The sequence below is a fragment of the Macrobrachium nipponense genome, chromosome 4 (genome assembly GCF_015104395.2).
Source record: "Macrobrachium nipponense isolate FS-2020 chromosome 4, ASM1510439v2, whole genome shotgun sequence".
Taxonomy (NCBI): Eukaryota; Metazoa; Arthropoda; class Malacostraca; order Decapoda; family Palaemonidae; genus Macrobrachium; species Macrobrachium nipponense.
In genome coordinates this window covers 123411975-123434361 of record NC_061100.1, presented here as the reverse complement: position 1 = coordinate 123434361, position 22387 = coordinate 123411975, and the positions used below count along the sequence as shown (strand labels likewise).

Sequence of the window (22387 nt, the reverse complement as noted above, 5' to 3'; positions counted from 1 at the left end):
GATATAGGTCTATAATTGGATGAATTACTTGAATCTTTCCCAGGTTTGTTTATTGGGATATATAATGATAGTATGTTTCCATTTATCTGGAAAAATGCGTTTCATCCAGATGGAGTCATATAATTTTAGTAAATATGATTTGGCAATGGGGGCTATTCTTTGTATAATTTTGAATGATATTTTATCATGGCCTGGGGGCGATAAATGACATGAATCTAGAGCAGTTTAATTCATCCATATTAAATGCATAATTATATTCTAGATCTTTAATAGTTTCAAAATTGAGTATAGTATTTTTTCCCCGTGTTCTTATATTTTAAAAATGTTCATTTAGATTGGAGTAAGCACTTATGTTTTCAAAATGTTTCCCTATTATATTTGAGATTTCATATGGGTCATGATATGGTTTCCCATTTTGGTTTATTGCACTTCTTGGGTGTCTTATATATTTTACATTAATTTTCCGGATTTTTTGCCAAATATCTTTCATAGGTGTATTTGTTGACAAGCTTGATACATCATTTTTCCATAACATTTTCTCAGATATTACAAGTTTTCAAAATTTGGCATTATATTTGTTATATAAAGGTTTAATTACAGTCATACCCCTACTTACGAAAGTCCCTTCGTACGAAAAATCCAGGTTACGAAGGCAAAGACGAAGATTTTTTTGCTTCTGTGTACGAAAATAATTCAGGTTGCCAAAGGGTTAAGTCTGAGATTCACCCGAGAACAATTTTAAAACTTGCGTGCTGCCAACTACTCAGTAGACTCGCCACCATCTTCCCGCTCTAACATTGGTTCCAGATGCTAGTCACCACCGTAAGATCCTCCTCTCCTACTGATCAGCACCTGTCTCATCATGCCTCTATGTAAAGGCGTTCCTTGACCATTTTTTGCGGCAGCGTTATCGTAAACACCTGGAATTCGTTCGTTCACATAGATTTCGTTTCACGTAAATTTGTTTGTGATTTCGCTTTCGTTATACTGTAAGTTACTTTATCGTGTTGTGTGTGAACTTAATTACTTACGTTATTAGCCATGGGTCCCACGAATGTTGCCGAAGTTCACGGAACGGGGGTGATGCTTTCTATGGAGACAAAGATGGAGATAATCAAGGAGTGTTAATGTTTTCTGCCATTTGTTAATGTGTTTCGTAAAGTTTAGTGCTAATGTTTTCTACCATTGTTTAATGCGTTTCGTAAATTTAAAAGTGTTCATGTTTTTTGCCATTTGTTCTCCTCCTCTGTTGCCACTTTTGGACATCACCTCACTCGAAAGGTAAGGTTCCACATTTTACTACATATGTACGTACATGTACGTACAGTATTTCTTGTACCCTGTACCTTAATACACTTTATTTACAGGTTAGGTTAGGTACTGAATGGTCCAAATTGTTGTATTTCATTGTTTATTGGCCAATTTAGCTTTATTATAAAATTTACTGTGGTGTTTTTGTAGGGCTTGGAACGAATTAGGCAATTTACATGTAAAACGTAATTCTAGCTACGAAAAAATCAGGTTACAAAGGCTGCTTCGGAACGGATTAATTTCGTAACCTGAGGCACTACTGTAATTGATTGTTATGTTGATGACCACAATCTTATTTAGTATATTAGTATGGTAGGGCAATTTTTTTAGGGCTTTGAACCATGTCTTAAGTCTGCTAAGATTTCGACTTAATACGTGTTTGATTTTGCTTAAAGTTGCTAAGGTTGGAGTCCACCATGGGACAGCGTATTTATTTGGTTGTGGCCTTGTTTTAGGTATGCTTTTATCAGCAGCATTTATCATGAAATCTGTAAAGGATTCACAAACTGTACTGTAGTTTTGGTTGTGCGGAAATGGTGGTATATTTCTGGTATGTAGATTGTAAATGCCCCAATCTGATTTTTGGATATTAAATTTTACAGGTGGCAATATTAAATTATTATTTAAATAATTAAGGACTATGGGGCAAGTCATCCAGGACATTCCACTCAAGTCTTTCAGCTAAGTCAACTGAGCACAGCGAGATATCTACTGAAGAAAAGGTTAAGTGGGTATTGGAGAAGTAAGTTGGCCCATCACTTTCATTTAGGCAGCATAGGTCATGCTCCAATAAGTATTTCTCTATGTTTGTTCCTGGTATGTCAGCAGGGTGACTGTTGTCTCAAAGGAGACTATGAGCGTTAAAATCTCCTACTGTAAGTAGGGGTTCATGTAGATTATAAATTAATGCTGGTAGATCATTGAAATTTGCGCTAAAATTTGGTTGGTTGTATAAGTTACAAATTGTGATCATATTTTCGTTTGGCATATGTAATTTGATAACTGTTACCTGATACGATAAAAATAGTATGCTTAAAAGTTCATAGGTGATACTATTATGACTGTATATTGCTGTGCCTAGTTTTCCACCATCAGTTGGTGAATAACAAGCAAATTTATACTGTTTAATGTTTGTAGGGTTGGATCCTATGTGTTGTAGGCATATAGTATATATATATTGTTTTTTTTGTTTGTATGGTGTTTTTATGTTGCATGGAACCAGTGGTTATTCAGCAACGGGACCAACAGCTTTACGTGACTTCTGAACCATGTCGAGAGTGAACTTCTATCACCAGAAATACAAATCTCTCACTCCTCAATGGAATGGCCGAGAATCAAACTCGCAACCACCGAGGTGGGACGCCAACACCATATCAACCACGCCACTGAGGCGCTTTTATATATATTGGGTTGTGGTCGCGTAGGATTCTTTGTAATTCACCCAGATGTATTCCATTGAATAATTTCATATTCCATTATTGGGAGAAATTGGTGTTAACTTCTGTAAATTGATTGCCGATTTTACTTTGTCTCGAAGATTATATGCATTTCAATTTATGTGGTTTTATAATTGTTGTATTTGAATGTTGGTTATTACACATTCAGCAGTTGTTTGTTTTTCATAGTTGAATATTTATAAGTCAATTTTTTATTTTATAATTTTCTTTTTGTATTTTAAGGATTCAGAACATGATTTGTTCTCATGTTGGTATGTTAAAGGGCATTTCCTTAATTTAATAAAATTGTCTATACTTTCGTACTGCGTCCTTTGTCTTGGTGGTTAGTTGGTTATATGTATATATAAAGCACTTATTACAACCTCAAGACGAAGGATGTTTGGTGAAGTCAGTTATTGGTTCAGAAGTATTTGATCTAGCTTTAGAAATTTCTGGTTTTGTAATTCTATTGGTCCTTTTCTGTAGTGATAAGGACTGTTGGTTTGAGGGGTTACTTGTTTTGTTGTTGTTAATGGAATATTTGAGTCTTGTGGATGGTTGGGGAGTGATAAGTTATATTTTGGTTTGGCTTAATAATGGTATGTTTTCATTAGTATTATTTGTTGGGAATTGTAAAGAGTGATTAACTGATTCTTTACTGTCCAGATGTTGGCTGTTTGATTGGGATTGAGGCTAATTGTGTATTTCCACTTGTAATGAGGTTAGTACAATATCTTTTTTAAAATGTTATCCTGGTGTAGTTTGGAGTTTCTTTAGATTGATTGTAATTTTTAATATTTACTTTTTTCCCTTAGGTGGGGTTCGTTCCAGTACGCATTCTTTTCTTTTTTGTCAGCTCAATTATTATTATCATTTAACTCCTCTTCCATTGGAAGTTCTTTTCCAAGGATATCTGAATCTTCCATATTAGTAGCGGTATTGGTGGGTATAATATCACTTTTATATATTGGGTTTTAGTAGTATTGGCATGAGAATTAGTTTCTTTGTTTATATTATTTTGTTTGTTATTGTGCTGATTGATGTCTTGATTTTTTGTTACATTTGAAAAGGTGGGACTTTTAGCTCCAGTCTGGCTTCCAGGACTGACATTCCTGTCCTATTTATTAACAACTGAAGTTCTGTGTTGTATTGGTAAAATAAGCCTTCTTTAGATTTCGTGTGATGGGCTAGTCCAAAATTAATACATTTTGGGTGGTTACAGTTCCAATTAGTGGTATGGTTATCTGATGTGCAGACTGCACATACTGCCTTATTACAGCATTTTTTGTGTGTCCATATCTTGAGCACTGTGTAAGTTGTAGTGATTCTGGAATGAAACGACAAACTTCTCTATTTTTCCCCAGAATTTTTATTCTAAATGAGATGTCTTGGCCTGTAAATTTTATTTTGGCATTGTTTATATTTTTATTCTTGTCTTTCCTACTTGAAATTGAGTATATTTCTAGATCGTGAATATAGTTATATGTACATATCTCAATTTTAAGGAGTTTGGCAGTAGTTGTTTTGAAGGAAGCTCTTGTTCGTTGTTGGGTAGGATGACTGTACCCTGTACACAATTAAATGTTTCATGGCTTGTAATTGTTAATTTTATATTATTTATTTCCATTATACTTACAAAAGGCAGAAGACTGTTTTTATTAGTTACTTGGATAAACCATCCAATGTCTTTGATGCATCTACATTCCATGCCCTGTGTTGGATATAATGTTATGTAATTTGTTTTCTAGTATCGCTGCTAAGATTTTGTTCAGTTTTGAGGACTAGAAAACCTCACCAGTTATCTGGTCAAAAGAGGTCATCAAAATGTACCAATGTGGGATTAAGTCAGTAATTTTTGTTTCTTTTTGGTTCTTGTTTTATGTATGTTGCTTGTCTATTATGATTTTTATATTTTTCTGTATTGATGGGACGATTACTTGTCTCTATTTCAGAATCAATGTTCATTATAGTAATATGGTTCCATTGTTATGATATTGGAGTTTAACAATTGATTTCTGTGTTTCTTTTTTACTTATGCACCCGAATTGGTTTTCTGGCTCTGCTGCTTCACTTGGAACAGGGTGTTTCTTTGTAGCATTTATAGCACTTTCATTGCTTGAGGCTGTACCAAGGAAATTCGGGAGTGACGTGCCAATAGTCATCAACTGTGCAGTAGTTTTTCCATCATGGGGCCCAGGGGTACTCAAATCATTCATTTCAATATTCAGAAATTTTGATTTTTATAAAAAAAAAAAAAAAAAAAAAAACAAAAAAAAAAAAAAAAAAAAAAAAATCTTGAAAAGATATCATTGGCCTTTCGCGAAGTTAAATCTTCCACCAATGGCACAAGTGAGAGATGACTCCAAAATGTCCGCATCCCTACCCTAACCCAAAAGGGGATGGCATAACATGATTATTATGGCCCAATTGTAAGCAGAGCCCGCTTGCTAGGTTAAGTTAAGTTAAGTTAGGTATATCTTAGTTTTACCAGACCACTGAGCTGATTAACAGCTCTCCTAGGGCTGGCCTGAAGGATTAGATATTTTTACTTGGCTAGGAACCAATTGTTCGCCTCCCGCTTGCTGGGACTAAGAGTATTATGATAATACAATTATCCCCCCTTCTAATCACATTATGGGCACACTGGATAGAATGCCAAGAGTTCTATTCCTAGAACCAGGGCCCCCCCCTGGAATCTGTGGTCCAGCTCCACAGAATAATTCCACCTGAAAAACAGGTCCGAACATTGTCGGGTAGATGATGGATCTACCACAGTTCTCACTATTTACCTTCAGATTTAACTCCACATTAAGCCATATGTTTTCTTATTTATTTGATTTCAAAAATTTTGGCAAAAATGGAAAAGTCCACAGGTATTAACTCGAAAATATATATTATATGGGACTCTTGGGTTCGAACCTAGGAAGAAATTCCAGAGGATCGAGAGCCCCCACCATGTCAAGGTGGTCCCAAAATAAGGGGGTTTAGAGCTTTAAACCTTATCAATCCTCCAAGATTCGATTTAGCATCAAGGGTAAAGGTCAATGCTTCCACTTACTTGGCCATGTCAGGTACTCCAGTTTTATGGGTAATGAGGCATGCTGTTCACTCCACCCTTCATCATAGTTTCAAGGGAAAAGATTTCCTACTCCAAATAATTTTAAGTCTTCATCATAAAGTTCGGAATAAGGAAAGAAAAATTAAACAGTTTCTAAAATAAAGAAAAAAAATGCCTGACTACAATTTAGCTATGTGCAAAGGTTTCAAGGTTTTGAAGTGCTACCATCCTCTAAGGGCCCAATGAGAACAAAAGGCCAAGGATCTAGGGATAGCGAAGTAAAAGACAAAAGGAAATGAAAACTGGAGCGAAAGGAACACAATAGAGAACCTTTAATAGTTTCATTGGCTAAACTGTACTGTGAAAGGTAACTCACAATTTACATATACCTAAACAGGAACATCAGTATGACCTCATTTGTCTTCAGCAAAATGGATATATTTGGTATGCCACAATTTCAGGAGGATCTTTAATCTCCTGTGGAGGCAGAATTAGTAGGTGCTAGTACAGTGCCAGCAATGCACAACTGCCATTCTAGGGGCTGAGCCAACAAGCGCAATATTTCTAGTGACAGCACCTGAAGGCATGTCTACAGAATAACCCAAATAACTGGTATTCATGCATACAGCTCTTCTAAAAATGTAATGTTTCCCAGGATTTCTAATAACAATGAACAATTATACTATGATGAATGAGACTTCATAAACATTGAAAAGTTTATTTACAAGTTTCATACCTTGAGAATAAACAGGCCACTAACAAAAAACATTCATAATCACAGTCTTAAGCATGTACTAAGTATCACCATGAAATACTAAGTATCACCATAGAATTGATTCACACCAACACTGCCCAGTCTTAATGTGGTGTGGCTAGAATTCTGATACACTATTTACAAAAACTGGATATTCAAGGGTTGCTCTCTCTCTATTAGAAACATCTCATATTTGTCCTGGTCACAACAAACATGGGGTTATAAACATGATTTTGATGCTAACCTTGATGAAAAATTAAACTAAAAATATTTTAACTGCATAAAAAAGAATCTGAACACGGGCATTAAAGTCACAAGTTCAGACTTTAATAACCAAAAATAAATAATACATGGGACAAGTACATAAACCAAATATTTGTTCAGCAATTTCACCATCATTAAATCAGATGTACTTAGACATGAATGACAAACTTTAGAAAGCAGTAATAGAAAGCTGATGAACTACAGTATACACAGAAAACTGGAATGAACGTGGAATGATGACACAAAGTTCCTCTTACAGGAATGTTGCAAAAGTATAAGTTATGAAGAAAAATTTATAAAAATTACAGAGTAAGGATTAACTACCTCACTTTTTATCATACATATGCTCTGTTAACCACAAAATGCTACCATAACACTTTCTATTGACACATTCTACAAGTACCTTGCAATTTACTATTTCAAATAACTACCACTTTTTTATATAATAGTATAACTACATCATCAACATCCACATAAATTTCAACAAAATGTTTTCTACAATAAAACACCACAGCAACTATCTGTGAACATTAAGAGGTAATTTGTACAAGTTCAAAACTAAAATGTGTTAAAAAGTTTAAGGTATTCCATTTTGAAAACAATCCAAGATTTCCAATGCATCCTTATCTGAACATACATAACTTAGCTCAACTAAGTAATTTACATGACTGTTTGGATTTTTTCCTCAAGAATGACTGCCACTTCAAAGAATCAGTCAGCTAGCAAAAGCTGGAAAATCTTTTAAACAGCTTTAACATTTTCTAAAAATAGCACCTCAACTTATTGGACTTGAATGTAGTATTGAATCTTGTTGCTTATGCATATCAGAAGTCCAACCACAGAAGTTAGTTAAAACCAAACAAAATGATAAAGTGAGCACATGACTCAGCAGATACTGGAACAAACAGGGCTGATGGTTGCCTATCTCAACCTGTAAGAATGGGATCTTTTTACCACTGCAACAGACCTATCATGCTCCAAGCCATGTGACTTTTCCAACTCAATCCTTTTGTACTCTCTCCACAGTAAAGAGCTTGCGCTTATTTCATATGATTTTTGTATATCTGTGATTTTGCAATTAAGTTTAGTGATTAACTCTTAGGTTAAATGCTTTAAAACACAATACATTTATATTAAATGGACTGATTATTAAATAAGCATTTAAAAATACTTTTTCATTACAAATAACCCTGTCCTTCTTGTTCATCTTATAAGCCCATGTTCAGAAAATCCAAGATTTCAGAACAAAAGTGTACCAATTTCACTTATAGTGCATTCTACGGAATAGTTAAAAAGGTATTAATCATTCTTCAGAAATTACGTCAATGTTTTCTTTAAAAATGAATGCACTCCTTGTTCACCATGTGGGCTAAGAAATACTATGTGCACATTGAAACACTGTCAGTGTTAATCATGCTATAAAAGCAATACACAATTTTTTCTCCTTTTAGAAAGTAATTTTATCTTGAACATCCGGACTCCTGTTCTTGACACACACACACTCTAGAACATGGAACTAAATTTTATATTTCTGTAACCACCACAGATTACAGAGCATTGAAGAGATTAGAGGAACCAACTGAAACAATATGTGCCTTCCATCAGAAACTGTTGGATCTGATATGAAGATGGACTGTTTTGGATGTCCCTAGATAGAGCACACAAGTGCCGTCAGGAACTGGTTTTCATGAAATGAAACAAACTGAGACAGAATATTCTGACACTGTTGTGCTAATGTCAGTGGCTCTCACTGTCTCATCCTTGCATTGTTGGTACTGCTAGGCGGTAATGGAGCATAAAGATGGCCCATTATCATATCTTAATAAGGCATGCCTCACAAGGTATATTACTAATTCAGGGAGATAAGCCACAACCATAAAAGTAAAGAAAATCCATTTGGACCATGCCAGGGTCATCATCCTGATGGATAACTGAGCTGCACACTCCTTTCAGGAAGAGCTAATTTTGAAGGAAGGTACAATTATGTGCATTATTCTGCCATAAAATACCATTTCCTTGATAGAGCCCATGACCTATGGTGTTTGCAAGCCACCAAAATATTCAACAAAATTACCCTCATTCAGGGCACATTCTGAGTTAACTGAATTGCTCGATACATTTCTTGGGTATATTGCTCCATTAACCCAGGAAGCCCTATAATTCACTAGCCATTAACAGACTTTCATATTGCAAAGTGTCAGATTCAAGTTTGGTTATAAAAGATGGACCCCGACATTTTCTGGCCAAAAAGTCACCCTTGAGAATCCTCAGCATTAAGAGGCCTTAACAGTTATCAATTGTATTCTCCCAAAAGTCTAGTCCCTCTAATATTCTTCTCACCCCATCACCTTCACTGTCTCCGCCACCATTTCAAGAAATCAAAGTCTGAAACATTACCATATTCTTCATTACCAATAAAATTTGCCTAATCTGGCTTAAGCTGAAATATCCTTGGCTTAGCTGAAATATCTAAGTTACAACCACCACACAAGACCTAACTGTACACTATATCGTTACCTAACTGATAGAATTACTGTGGATTACTACTGTTGTTATTGTTCTTAATAGTAAATACTTTAACCAAAGAACTTCGTTAAAATTCTTAATTCTCATAGGGCTTTCCTGAGGGGCTTATTTTTATCTACTATGACAAAGAATTTCTATGACATGTAATTATCATGCATTAATACATGTTCATAATTACATTGCTGTTCATTAAAACTGATAGAGGATCTACCAAGATTCATTTGTTGTCAATTATATTTGGTACACACACAAATGTTCAGCTGTTAGTGTTACTCTGTATATGAAGGGATCAGATCAAGTGGGCTGTTTGCCAAATATATATGGGTCAAAGAAGAGAAAAATTCTAAGGTGTGTAAAAATGATTTATATGTGTGTCCTTCTGACAGGATGAATTCCATTTTCAACACTAAGCTTGGTTTATTTTTTATTTTTTACTATCATGTCCATTGTTCCATGCATAATATTTTATAATTTATTTATTACATAATGGGTTTCAGTGATGTTACATAATCACTCATAGGAATCTCTATGTGATCTTGTCATAGCATACTTGCAGTTCTGGTTGCTTTACTGGCATCTTTGTTTCCATTAGCGGCTACATGGGCAACATAATTCTACATTTTAACCATGTTTGTATAATTTATGAAGTACAAATTTTATTTGTTGTGCTCCAGTATTTTATGGATTTATAATTTTGAGGGGTTTCTACAACACCTCCCAGTCATTAAACATCATCATTTTCTATGGTATTACCTCAAATCATGTTAGTTGCTGATCCTATTGCACATAATTCTTATGAGAAAATGGAAGTACTGTCAGGCAACATACTCAAATATTATGATAATGAACAGCACACAATTTACAGCAATTAATCAAAATTTAAACGTACTATATTAATTGCCATATATGAACCAATTAATAAAAAATCATTAAAAACTAAAATACTATAAAAATATAAATGCAATAAATAATAAGAGCTCCCTATGAAAAATATTACGGGTAATTAGTAATTATATTTGATTCTACATAGTAAAACTATAATGGTTTTAACAACACTAGGTATGATTATTACCTGTTTACAGCAAACTTAGGTCAGGTTAAATTAGTGGACACATTATTTCGTTGAAACAAAAATACTAAGCACATCTAGCACATACTAATGTACTGTGTATGTTTCAGTATCACTCTAGTGAATTCTAGTATGGCATTTTAATTCGATTGCTTATATGAAATAAATCGGTTAAGATTAGACACCCTAGGGTAACCAATGTGAAATAAATTCAGTTAAGACATACAACCAGAAAATCCAAACAAAATATACTCAAGTTAGTTTGGATTAGCAAGGTTTTACCGTAAAGTATCTTACATTTGTAAGCCCACATAGGTAAAATATCTCAGCTATAGTTCGATGAGGGTGTTTTTGCTACGATGCTTTTTAGAAATACTAATGCATTTTGCCTACAGATCTCTGGTTATAAATCATTAAGTATATAAACTACAACTTAGGTAAGCCTAGATATTATATGGAATTACTGTATAGTACTCAAGGTCTGGTGGAGGATGAATGAGTTGGACTGTACTGAATGTTATATCATTTCTTTTCATATGTTCCCTCGCGTGGATTAACAATGAATAATTATTTATTTATAGGCTAGGTATATTGGCTTTCAGGTATCATGCAGGTAACACTACTGGAGCTTCACTTATCACATATCTGATAGTCAGACCCCAGAAAAGTCTCATAAGTTGAGGTGCCAATGTATCTAAAAATTCTTTTGAGAGGCATAAAACCTACTTCTCAAATTATACACTCATGTTGGATACAAACTTTTTTCACTGAATGGAGCCATCATATTCCAATACAAGATTTATCAAAACCGGATGTAATGACTAGAATCTTCCTTGATCACAGTACCCAGAGCAGGGTAAGTTTTACACAAAACTTTTCAACTCAATAATGTTCCATTTAAAAAGAAACTAATAAACAAAGTAGTATTACATAAATAAGTTACATATGAAGTTTAAAGGATGAAAAATACAAAGAAATACCAGCCCAGTATTAATTTCCAGTCAACTAGAGCTCACTGATCTTTATGAGCAAGTGCAACTTTAGAAAAATTTACATATATTATTTTGATAATAAAACTTCCTCCTTAACTAACAATAGGAGTTGAACACAAAAGGCTCTTCAGATTTTTGCAAAATATTAAACAATTTTAAAATACAATAAAATCTTGTCATCAATATGACAGCTATTTGTAGTTTAATTTCTTATTTTTTGCAATATTAATCAATACCTCAGAGCATATTTATCATATAAACGTATGATCTTATTGTATATATAAATCATGTAAAACCTAAATAGAGGTTATCAACTGTTAAAACAAAATTAAAAATAGGAAAGGCTTCTTTTTCTGTCAAGGCAGTACATCCTTGCAATAAAACCTATTACTGACTATAATACCAAATATTAAGACAATAACACAGACCAACCAATAAACTATAATTCATGTACAAGTATGAAAGTAAAGGTAAACAGATACTAAAAGCAGAATTTGCAGTGTAAATAGTGTAGAGGACTACTACATACCATTCTAAACTATTATATAATAATCTCTTATCTCTCCAAAAAGTCTAACCTAAATTTCTCATGAAATAGTAAAGTAAGTCATCTTTTATAAGCAATTTTTTTCTGAAAGCAAAAATTATGAAGATTCCCATAAAAGTTTTTTTTTCTGGATTTGTTTCCATTACTGTTCCTATGATCATGACATTCAAGTAAAATATGTTTAATTGGAAGTGTTGTTCTACATTGCCTGCATTCTTGGATTGGATCATGTGGGAATTCATCAAATACTCATGGGTCAAAAGTGTGTGATCATTTCGAGGAGGGGATATTATTTGAAGCTTGCAATTTTTAGAATGAGTAACACTACAGACCACATTAGACGTAATATATTTTTTTATAGTAATCAGTTTCGTTTCACAAAGATGATGGGTTTGGAAACAGTAATGAATCCAACAGGATTATCATTATCGTTAATAAATAGTTTAACCAAACCACTAAGTAAGTAGTGTGCCTAATTCACATAAGATGGGCAAAAACTTGTCAGAAAGAAGGGTACTGTAATCATAAACTCTACTGTGGTCTTGCATCCATATGCCTAAAGAGAAATTGAAAAACATTCAGAAGCTAAAGCAAATCAAAACAAATCACACAACAGGAATGAAGAGAACAGTTCATGTATAGCAATCCCTAATCTGCAATATGGAACAAAAAATCTTGAAAGAGAAAACAGACTTATTTTGAAGGCTTGGCAGACATAAAATGACAAAGAACATAGGTGAATCTTAAAGGGAAAGTATATTTCTGTAGAGAACAATTAGGAAACAAAAACTGACAGGTTAAAAATTGTCATTATCTTCAGATAGTTAGACCATAGACAACATAAACTTCATATATAGTGCTTTAACATGTAAACAGCATCGTTAGCCCTACTAATAAAAATGTTCCATTCAATTTCCATACAACAAAAATTCATAGGGTTTAAAGAATGCACTAATCATTCTTGCCAAAATCTAACCTACAAACTACAAGGACTTAATGTAAAAATGAAAGATACTGAAACTTGATCCTTATGGTAAATTACAGCACATCTCGAGAATGTTAAATTATGGAATTCTGCATGCTGCCTCTCAACACACTTCAATAATCAAAATGACTAACAACTGCAATTCACCCAACTTTAAATTATCTTGTTTCTGAGAAACGAATCTCCAGTTTTTGCTTGAGCCTGAAGGTCGACAAAGGATCAAATAGGCGCATAACTGGCAGTGGTAGTTAGGGTTAAGTGATGACTTCCCCTCAATGACCCAGGAATCCTCCTTTACCCTGTCACTACATCAAATTCCCCAATTCACTATAAAAACCTGAATGTGCATCAACAAGAGGGGCTGGGGTAGAACGTTAACTATAAAATCATGTAGCCTGTATCAATAAAGGAAAGCATCTCAAATTTTGTGTTCATAAGAATCACAAACCTTTTCTTCACTATGATAAGCTGTTACTTGAGAGAAATGTTAACTGCTACTCAATCCAACTGCAAATCATCATGATGGCAATGTGTAACTTCAGCTCAAGTTGATTTGCATATATAACCTCACAAATGTGTTAGTTAAATAGCTGCCCTTGAACTATGGTACCAATACACTTTTATTTAATTTAAAAAACCATGTCTATTCACCGCAGATACCTTGAAGGCAGGAAGTTAACTCATGTACTGGTGATGAAAAATGCTCAAGGTTTACTAGGTACATAATGCTAACACCAGTAACAGATCTTCCTATCATCCTCCCCATAACTTTTCCAAATCAACATCTTCCCCACTGAAGATCACTACAAAATACCTCACCACTAACTGACTCCAGTTACAAGGATACAAAATAACCTAAGCAAAGGTGCTCCTCCTACATGACCTGTCAGGGGTCAAGGGGCTTGGTCCTCTGGACCACCTCTTAACCCTGTATAAAGATACATTCAAAAGGTCAATAAAAAAAAAAAGGGCTCACAAACACCCACCTAACACACTACAACTTTAACATTTTAACAAACTGCCTCCTGATGACTACTAAAAATGTACTAAACAAAATACACACAACTAACTATTTAAGGAAAATAAAAAATTACATACCACTAACTTTAAGGCAAACAAAGTAACACAAATGAAAAGGTCAGGTGAGATGTGGTCAAAAGGGCACTCACACATCACTGGAAAAAGTCCTTCAATTTCAGCATCTGACTGACAGGTGAAATGGAAGACTTCCCATATTATTGAGACGTCAGGACTTATTACGTACTACCACTGCTTTCATCATTTAAGCAGCTATTCAGCGTTCTCTCAGCCCTTCGCCAACATGCAGGCATAAAATATTTCTAATTAATATAGACACAAAAATCTAAACCTGTGGAGAATAGCTGCAGCCTATGATACTACATGGTAATCAGATTCTCTATATGGTAAGTCTGGTTATGCATCATTATTTCATACATTGAAAAAGATGGAAAAGTGTTCATGTTTACTAAACAAGAAAAGTTACTTAAAATCATAACTTAAATTCATAAAGTTTACAATATAGTTTGTGCTGACTTAATGTTTTATGCTGTTTAATTATTGCAAGGTGTGTCTCTAACCAAAATTAATGAATACAATAAATTTTAATTGGCATAGGATATAGTATTTTCAAATGCTTCATTAGTAATTAACTGATTTTGGAGAGCCAAGATACACTGTAACAAGAAGGCACGGGGCTCTGACAACCTTTCCTTGTAATATGTTGAATTTCTTCTGATAACTGATCACTTATGACTAACATCGTCTTTATATCACACATCTTAACCTCTACTACTTGTTCATTATTAGGAGTGGTGGTTCCAAGTATTATTTAGACTTTCAACTGGAATCTTAGAATAAACTGAAGGGCCAATACTTTTTATTGTTATTCTAATACTATCATCATTACTAAGTATATAATACATATACTGTAGTCAAAATTTCAACTCTCATTTGGATGGCATGTTTGTTTTATGTAAAAACCAAGAAGCAAGAAAAAATACAAAAATCAAAACTTTAAAAAGCTGAATGAATGCATCAAACCTTTATGCTAACAAACTACACAAGCTTGGGCTGACCAAATAAATATTGCCTTTAACATGACACCATTTCTTCAAGTTATACCAGATCCCCTAAGCTTGGAAATCCCTCAAGAGGCTTAAGTAATTACTTTTATAACAGTTAAACAACCTACACATTTCTGTTTACTACTCAGAAGTACATTTTCTACCATAAATGATATGATTTACTGAGAACTAGCAAAATCCTTATATCCAGAAAAGCCTCTATCTTTGTCTGCCTAGCTAAGGTGGTGCAGATGGAAAGTCTACTAAAAACAAGTTACAGAGTTGAAAGCAAATAGCAATTATTTCACATCACTTACAATATGTAGTTATAGTTACCCCAATTTCATGGTCACAAATTTGTCCAAACATTACCAATGATTTTGAAATAAAAGAAAATGCATAACATCATAGCACATGTAGGTCCCTAGCAGTGATCATCATTGGCTTACATGTGTCCACTTCAGTTATTTTTCTCCATACAAATTTTTTTTTTTGTCTTTGAATTCTTCTCCTTTAGCATATGCACTGTATTGATTAGCCTACATTTCATTTAGATGTAGAGGGGTACATTATTGCCTTATTGCCCATTATCTTATGACTACCAATTATCTTTTGCTAGTATTCTGTGATTCAGATACAATTTGCAACAGTATTAACAGCATTACAGTGAACTCACCTTAACAGCAGTTTTATTTTGAGTGGCACTGAACAACCATACTCTAAAATAAGTAATAAACAAAAGAAAACCAAAGGAAATTTCAAAAACAAAAATTTTAATTTACAGCATATACATTACAAAGCTCAGCTGATGCTGGTAAGATGAATAATGGCACAACACAGTCTTACAAACAGTCACATGATTTATTCATTTGAGTACATAGTATAGTACAAATTAAATCATTCTCTGATCTTTTCCCACCCTTAATTTGTGAAAATATGCATCCCAAAAAGCAAACAGTGCCCTAAAAAACAAGGTAAAAGTAGTGGATGGTGCTTAGTTTTAAATGATAAAGTCACCATATTTTTATTTTGAAAGGCACTGCAATTAATGGAAGTTGGGCTGCATTACAGGAAAAATGAATCAAACATCAACACTATTTAAGATTAAGAGAATTAAATATGATCTACTTTTAGTGTTGCACCACAAAAGGCAAGAATGGTACTATTTTTAATTCACAATAAAATACACTCAAAGATAAAAAAAAAAACTTGGAATGTCTGGTTGGGAGACATGGTAAGGATGAAAATTTCTATTGAAAGTAATGTGTTGCACGAGAAAGTGCTAATCCTACATGAATGTTTCTCAGGAGTTCCCTTGGAAGATGAAAAGGAATCAAAAACTAGAAAAGTTTTGTTTTATAGCTTTGTGTGTCTACTCAACCCTTAACATCCTCGGACCATGACACCACATACTATTGTCAGACATCTTGTTTAAACCTTCATGCATTTCAACTTATGTTTTAAAACCTTCAGAGGTGAAAACATGTACTGTCAATCTTGCATCTGCTAGTAGCCAGTATGCAGGGTGATAGCCTTGAAACTTCCTCACAGGAGTGACCCATGTCATAGGTCTACATTTTTAACCAAGTTTTTCATTGTAAACAAGAAAAGTGTAATTACAGCAAATGTATTTGAAAACTTATCCACCCTACATATATTCTGAGTTAATAAAATACTTTTATTCTATGGTGTTTTGCACATACGCCATTAATTTTCTTTGGAGACAATAGCAATTAATCTACAGTTCTATCTAAACTCGATTCCAATTTTGGAGACAGCTGTTGTCTGGTCAGAAGACAACAGTATGTATCCTTCATCATCACCATCTCTCTATAGTATCATAGTATATTGCAAAGTTATTTAACTGACAGTGTAGATAACATCATAATTTGATTAACTTATCATAACCATAAAGACGGGGATATCAAGAACAAAATTTGGGGTTATGTGAATGTTAACTACATGTGTGCATAAGAGAGAGATGTAAAAACTTTATATCTTGTTGTGAAAGACTAAGGGAATGAAAATAAATGTTACCCTTAAACAGCTGTTCTATTGGTTTTCAAGGCCACTGCCAGATGAAGTATAAAACCAAGTATAAAAATGTTTAGCGGATTTTTCTTGAGTTTTAACTAACAAAATACGCCATTCAAAGCATTTTTATAGGGGTTCCAACTATTTGCAGGGGTATCTGGTATGTATGCCCTATGAATATGGGGGGACCAATGTAGCACTATACTATACAAGCAGATCCTGGTTATCGGTGGGGGTTCCGTTCCCGGGGGTGTGCCGATTAGTGAAAACTGCCATAAACCGAAACTCAGTTATGGCGCCAATAACAGGTTATCAGTGCCATAAGCACACTTATGACAACTCTGTTAGGTATATTATGGCATCATAACTCTACTATTGGTGCCTTTAAGTTGCCAATAACCGGAACTCGGGCCCGTTATGGTGCCATAAATCGCCAATTTTGCGGCACTAGACAATGCCATAAAACCGGATCGCCGATAACTGGGGACTGGCTGTACACTACAGTAATTTTTTCAACAGGGATGTATTCTATGTAGTTTAAAGTTATGGATGCTCAGACCTCCTGTGCGTATATGTAAACATGACAAATCTTTTAATCAATTAGTATTTTTCACAACTAACAAACCTAAGGTTGTAACATTAGGATAAATTTCTAGCATCAGCTGGAAGAAAACTAGACTGGCTTTAAAAATGGCAAGAGAGCAAAGCACGTTCTCTCTTAATGGCAGTAAGAAAATAACTGACACGATCACAAGATGCCAAAGGGATTTTGGGAGCTCCCACATAGCTCATGATCAAGCACAGTTGCCAATAGTTCCTTGCGTACACAATTTCTATTAACTGCGCCAGTTTTCAAGCTGGCGCTAGAAGATGTAACCTTATGTTAAGACCAAAGGTTTTGTTTTGTATATGAACAATAAAGTATTTTTAGAAAAATAAAATCTATGTAACCTGAACATTCATTTTTTTTGCTCAAGGTCAGCCTCCTTGATACCATGTACCTGAAGGTACAAAAGAGACTCTGTAAATCCTCATACCATTTGTTGTCCACATTTTCCAAGCTTGATTACATGCTTCCAATTTTCTTTTTCACTACTCCAGTTCCAACTGAAAGGCCCACACCTTCCCATCATTTGGCATGATTGGGCTAAAAATAGTCCGGATCCTTGATTCCCCTCAGATACAGCAAGATTTGTCAACCTTCAGTTGATGGGTCTCTACATGAAACACTGAATAGTAGGTGAAGCACTTGCACTTGCTTACCACATGGCTGCAGATTCCAAAGGGTCCTGACAAAACTAAGCTTCCATGCCAGGAATGTGTTCTGTAGTTCCTGAGACAAGTAATTTTCTATAAAAGTAGCTAAAAATATCCTCCACAGAACAAATTTGGACTTGTTCTGTGAGTAATACATGAATGAATGTGGATTTGAGCTAGACTAAAACTATTCCATATTTAGCTGTCTTTCTTTCATTAGGGAAACTGTCATCATAATTTACAGCTCATATTTTTGCACTTTGATCAAGTAGGATCAGCATGAACAAGATTTTTTTTTATAACACTGAGGCAGTTGTCATTGTCACAACTTTGAGGTTAATGAGTACCCAGCAAATTTTTCCAAGGAAATTTATATAAAAGCCTTGGAAAGCTATAGGTCTTTTATATCCAGCCAAATTTGTATATGTGATGCGACATTGTGCGGTTTGCTGGTACGCTATTGCAATTTCTCAAGGGATACAGAAGTACTTCCCCAATATTATCATACAAGTTTCTACGCTTGTCCTCAGGAATTGGATATAAGTGGTCAGACTTGCACCATTGGAAAATGGTTGAAGCAAAAATGCTCCTGAGCTATAGTTATTTTTGCATTTTAAGTTTTATGCATCAAACATTGCTATTGATACCGATACTTATATCAATCAGGTGGTTTCAAGCAGTGCCTACAGGGCCCAATCAATTGACATGGGGTTTGGAAACTAAATGCTTTCCATCAATATTACAATGCTGGCTCACAAATTCTTTTAATGAGAGTTCCCCCCCCCCCCCCCCCCCCCCCCCCCCTAACTTGCCTTTTCTTAAGTGCATGGCTAAAATAATGACAAAATCTCATGATGATTAATACTGGAGACTTGGGCATTTTATATGTGCAAAACTGGTGCTAAATGACTTCTTCATTCCAGAATAACTGGTATTACCTAGATGATTTTGTGACCCAAAATTAGGCTAGTTTTAAGTAATGAATTTACATGAAAAAATACTGCTGAATTTTTTTTTGCTGCAAGTAGTTCAGTCTACCATGCATGCATTAACCTAAGCTACATTACACAATTTTAAAAACATCAGTCAAAAGGTACAAAACATTTGATAGTTCATACAATAATCACAGGTGTTCCTGGTAGCTACTGTATAAATAGTACAACAGTATGGCTCAAATGCAATTAAAAAATATACACAGGCTAAAAAACTTAAGTGTTATCAGTCATCTGTGACCTAAAATGCTAAACATCACTTTTAAATGGTTGTTAACAAACACAGTAAACATTATCTTTCAAAATATACATAATTAACTAAATGTACATATAACTAATACATCATTGAACTGATAAATTTAAGGAATGACAAAAAAATAAAATATACTCTAATACTCTTATTCTTAATATGACCCAAGTGACGCTGTACTGAATTGATAAAGAAATAATAAAGTATAGTGTCTGGAAAACAACTGTACAGACTTGAAGATTATTTACATATAGTAACATACACATATTACATAAGAATACAAATCTTAGTTTTGCAATGTCTTTTTCTCCAAGATAAATGGTTCTGAAAGGATATAGTAACATTCTATACACAAGTACAATAAACTACTATAACTATTACACAAATACTAAATAGAGTTGTAGGCAACAATGTTTTATGATAATATAAGAGCACCTTAGGGAAAATATGTTTCATAAGCAATGGTTTTAGTTTATACACAATGGATGATCAATAGAGCAGAAAAACTGATAGAATGAATAATAAAATTTGCCAAAAATTTATAGTTTTGCATAGTTGATGCTGAGCAATCCCACTTACTAAAAGCAATAATACCTGATAAGTATCAGCATACCTTCACCTAAATGCTTTCCAGTGAGTTACACATTTATAAATGCATATAAAGAAATTATGTTGTATAGAATTCTGTTTAGAAACTCAACAGCTATCCTTGCCAAGTAACAATACATGACTACTACAGAGCTGTACCTATATAACTGAACAGCAAAGCATAGTTTCTCATGAATGACAGTAAAATATAGGAAAAATCTTGAGTTTCCAAAATACTAAATTATTTTCAAAGAAACAAGTGACACTTATATATACTGTATACACTATTGTAAAGAAAGATTGAGCCACATTGCACTGGCAACAGCCAAGACCTACTGATAAATATGCTTTAGGGGTTTCAAACCCAAGCTAATATTTCATAAACTGAGGTTACTAACAAGTATTAACCCAAACCTTGAAATTCCAATATAAAAATGAAATCATGTCATCTGTAGCAATATTCCTAATTTAAATTAAACTCATTATTTTGACCTTTCACTTTTGCCATTTTGGAATATACAATATAGTACTGTACAATTACTAGCTTCAAAATGACACCATAACCAACAATGTACCATTAAAAATAATTTCTCTGTGAACAACAGAAGAAAATTGTATTGCTATGCCCATGTGCAGTCAATGTGTGATTTGCTACAGAAGAGTTTTGGGAGCTCCTGAAATCTCTTAGGGTTTTAATTTATGCTCTGCATGTTCCAGCTTCTAAGTAAATTATTTACCCTCAAAGCTGCTTGGAAGTATAATCATTGCTGATTTTGATATTCTACTGTCACATGAATAACAGTGTGGCATATCAACCCACTGACCTAAGATTGTTTTCACTACATACACTTAATCAAACCATATACATGCCTACCTTCATTACCGCTTTGCATGGAATATTCTTGAAAAATCAGTTAGCAGTCCTTCAATAACACGATTATGCAACATGACATCTGTCATAAGGTCATTGGATGTTGTTACCTTGCGCCAAAGCAGGCATGGACCAAACACAATCGCCAAATTTGATATACTCATTCGGTTATCACTTTCATATTCAGTCACTCTGTGGAAAAAACATAATGGATGTATTGTCATGCAAATTAAAAAATGATTATTTAATATTTATGAAATAAAATATTACTGTACACAAGAAAAATAATCTAATGTGTGATTCCAATCAACAAAATTAGTAGCCCTCAAGAATAGAGACTTAATTACAAAATTCTACTCCCACAACTTGATCATTAGGTGAACTTGTCATGAAGCAAATAACTGCCCCTTGCCAGTATTTCAAACATACTGTATGGCACAGTACATTTTTAATTGTTTATACAGTAGTACACTATACAGGGGCAGTCCCAAGGTTACAGCTGCCTCAGCCTACAGCAAAATCATACATATGGTGCTTTTTCAAATATATTCATAAATCAGGCACCGTAATTAGGATTGGCTCACTATAAGAAGGGAATAAAACTGGTTTATTACCAGTACAAAGCTCTCTCTCTCTCTCTCTCATTTTTAGAAATTTTCCTTACAATGTTCTGCATTAAGGTGGTATCCAAGTACAGCAGGCCGCTGGAATAGAACCCCTTCAGTAACCTGGGGATTGCTCATTGTATACTGTGATATTAACTCTCTTGATCTCTCTCTATCTCTGGTACAGTATTTTCATTAACTTTTATTTAAAGTAGTGCAGTATTGTACTAAATACATTAATTTAGTCCTATGCACATCTGTTCAACTCCCGCTTATTCACGGTTCAGGATTCGCGACTTCACTTATTTGCGGATTTTTCTGTGGAACTTTTCCCCAAATTATTTCCCAAACAAATGCTAACCTGCACATACTTTTGTAGAGAAATATTCATTAATTACTGTATTTTCATGACTAAATACATTTTTTATGATAAATAATTTACTAATTTTCAAATATTAATATTAATGTAAACACAGCAAACTATCAATCAAATTGTTTTTCAATGCATATTCAACATTAAGGTACTGTACAGTACGGTTGTTACCCCATGTACTTTAAAATGAAAATATGACTGCTTCAATAGCCCCTACTCCTACGCAGGAATAGGTTCCAGACCCTGCCGTGGAAATGCAAAAAACCCGGAAATGCAAAAATCTCCTCTAAAAATGATTATAACTGGCTTACAATTGCCAAATACCCAGTACCCCTTAAACTAAAATGCTTATAATAGCCTATTTTAACATTTCACTGATTAATTCGATAGT

At 34.0% G+C, this 22387-nt stretch overlaps 1 protein-coding gene across 3 annotated transcripts in view; it reads right to left on the bottom strand.

Annotated features, from left to right (window-relative positions):
• Positions 1 to 6509: 6509 nt before the first annotated feature.
• Positions 6510 to 22387, bottom strand: part of LOC135211116 (uncharacterized) — a 366483-nt gene continuing 350605 nt past the window's right edge. For all 3 annotated transcript variants that reach the window (XM_064244219.1, XM_064244220.1, XM_064244221.1), the window contains one exon: positions 6510 to 21210. In XM_064244219.1, the coding sequence (XP_064100289.1) occupies positions 21027 to 21210 (184 nt within the window). In that variant the 3' untranslated portion in view covers positions 6510 to 21026. The remainder of the gene's footprint in view (positions 21211 to 22387) is intronic.